Below are 1,281 nucleotides of genomic sequence, written 5' to 3' on the forward strand. Positions count from 1 at the left end.
AATGGCCACCCTATCTTCTTCCTCTCCAAAACCTCTCCGGCGATCCTCCATTAAATCCGACGACCACTGCTGTCCGCCATCGACTCCCTCCGTCCATCCCGTCCAGCCCGTCGAACACAACCCAAACACCGTCCAAACACCATCTACGACCATAACCAGTCGACGACCAAACGACCCAAACCATCACCCCCGTCCCCAGCTGCTCATCGCAGCCGCTGCTGCGTCGTCACTATCCCGTCGCCCCAGCTCCCTCTCCATCTTCATGTCAGTCAACCACGTCTTCAGCTCCACCAAGACAGCCATGGCTGCTGCACCATCTTTTTCGAAAACCACCAGTCCAAACACCACCCCCGAGAACTGGGTCGCCGGAACCATTGAGCTCATCTCTTGCATTGTTGGTTGGTCCGTTTTCTTTATTGTTCAATCGATGACATTGAAGGAGTACCCAGCAGAGCTATCTCTGGCAGCATGGGTATGTGTGATGGGCATAGTGGAAGGAGGATTTGTTGCTCTTATAATGGAACGTGATTGGAATGCATGGAAAATTGGCTTCGATGCTAGGCTCCTTGCTGCTGCTTATTCTGGAATCATTTGCTTGGGAATTGCATATTACGTGCAAAGTATAGTTAATAAAGTTAAAGGCCCAGTGTTCGTGACAGCCTTTAGCCCTTTGAGTATGGTCATCACTTCTGTTCTTGCTGCTATTATCTTGGCTGAGTCAGTCCACCTTGGAAGTTGCATTGGAGCAATTATCATAGTCATGGGACTTTACTCTGTGGTGTGGGGAAAGAGTAAGGAGGGTAAAGGAAATGAGATAGGAAAAGACCAAGAATTACCAGTTGTGGACATCAAAGAAAGGTCAACCATAGTTGACGATATTAGTGATGATGTTACGACTGTGAAATCAAAGGTTCCAACTGTTGTATCTTCAGACGAGCTGCTCGGTTGAGTTTAGTCGAGGTCGTCGAGCGTCGTTTTGAGTTCGTCAAAGTTTACAAGGAAGGTGAGTTTGTCGTTGAGTTCGTCGTCGAATCCGGACAGATTCATTCCTATTCGAGGTTCGTCGAAACAGTCCGTACATATTTCATTTCGATCCGGTTAGTAGTTTTTGAGTTTTATTTTGTCCGTATTTTGCTTTGATATTTTCGAATCTAAAATCGGCAAATGTTTGTTTTGTTTATCGTTTGAATTAATTTTTAGTTCATGCTCATGTGTTGTTTGTTAAATTAATTTTTCAGATTTCAAACGAAAGATTAATTAGTTATGTTTCATGTTTATTTC

At 44.9% G+C, this 1,281-nt stretch overlaps 1 protein-coding gene across 1 annotated transcript; it reads left to right on the forward strand.

Moving 5' to 3' along the window:
• The first annotated feature begins 301 nt into the window (after nucleotides 1–301).
• LOC138871534 (WAT1-related protein At4g08300-like) lies at nucleotides 302–949 on the forward strand. The gene has a single exon (XM_070149416.1). It carries the CDS (start codon nucleotides 302–304, stop codon nucleotides 947–949), a length of 648 nt encoding a protein of 215 aa, XP_070005517.1.
• Nucleotides 950–1,281: the final 332 nt, after the last annotated feature.

Source organism: Nicotiana sylvestris, chromosome 6, assembly GCF_000393655.2.
Source record: "Nicotiana sylvestris chromosome 6, ASM39365v2, whole genome shotgun sequence".
NCBI classification, from domain to species: Eukaryota; Viridiplantae; Streptophyta; class Magnoliopsida; order Solanales; family Solanaceae; genus Nicotiana; species Nicotiana sylvestris.

Bases quoted from the DNA above. Each gene is read 5' to 3' on its own strand.
- LOC138871534 (XM_070149416.1), top strand. From the start codon at position 302: ATGGCTGCTGCACCATCTTTTTCGAAAACCACCAGTCCAAACACCACC.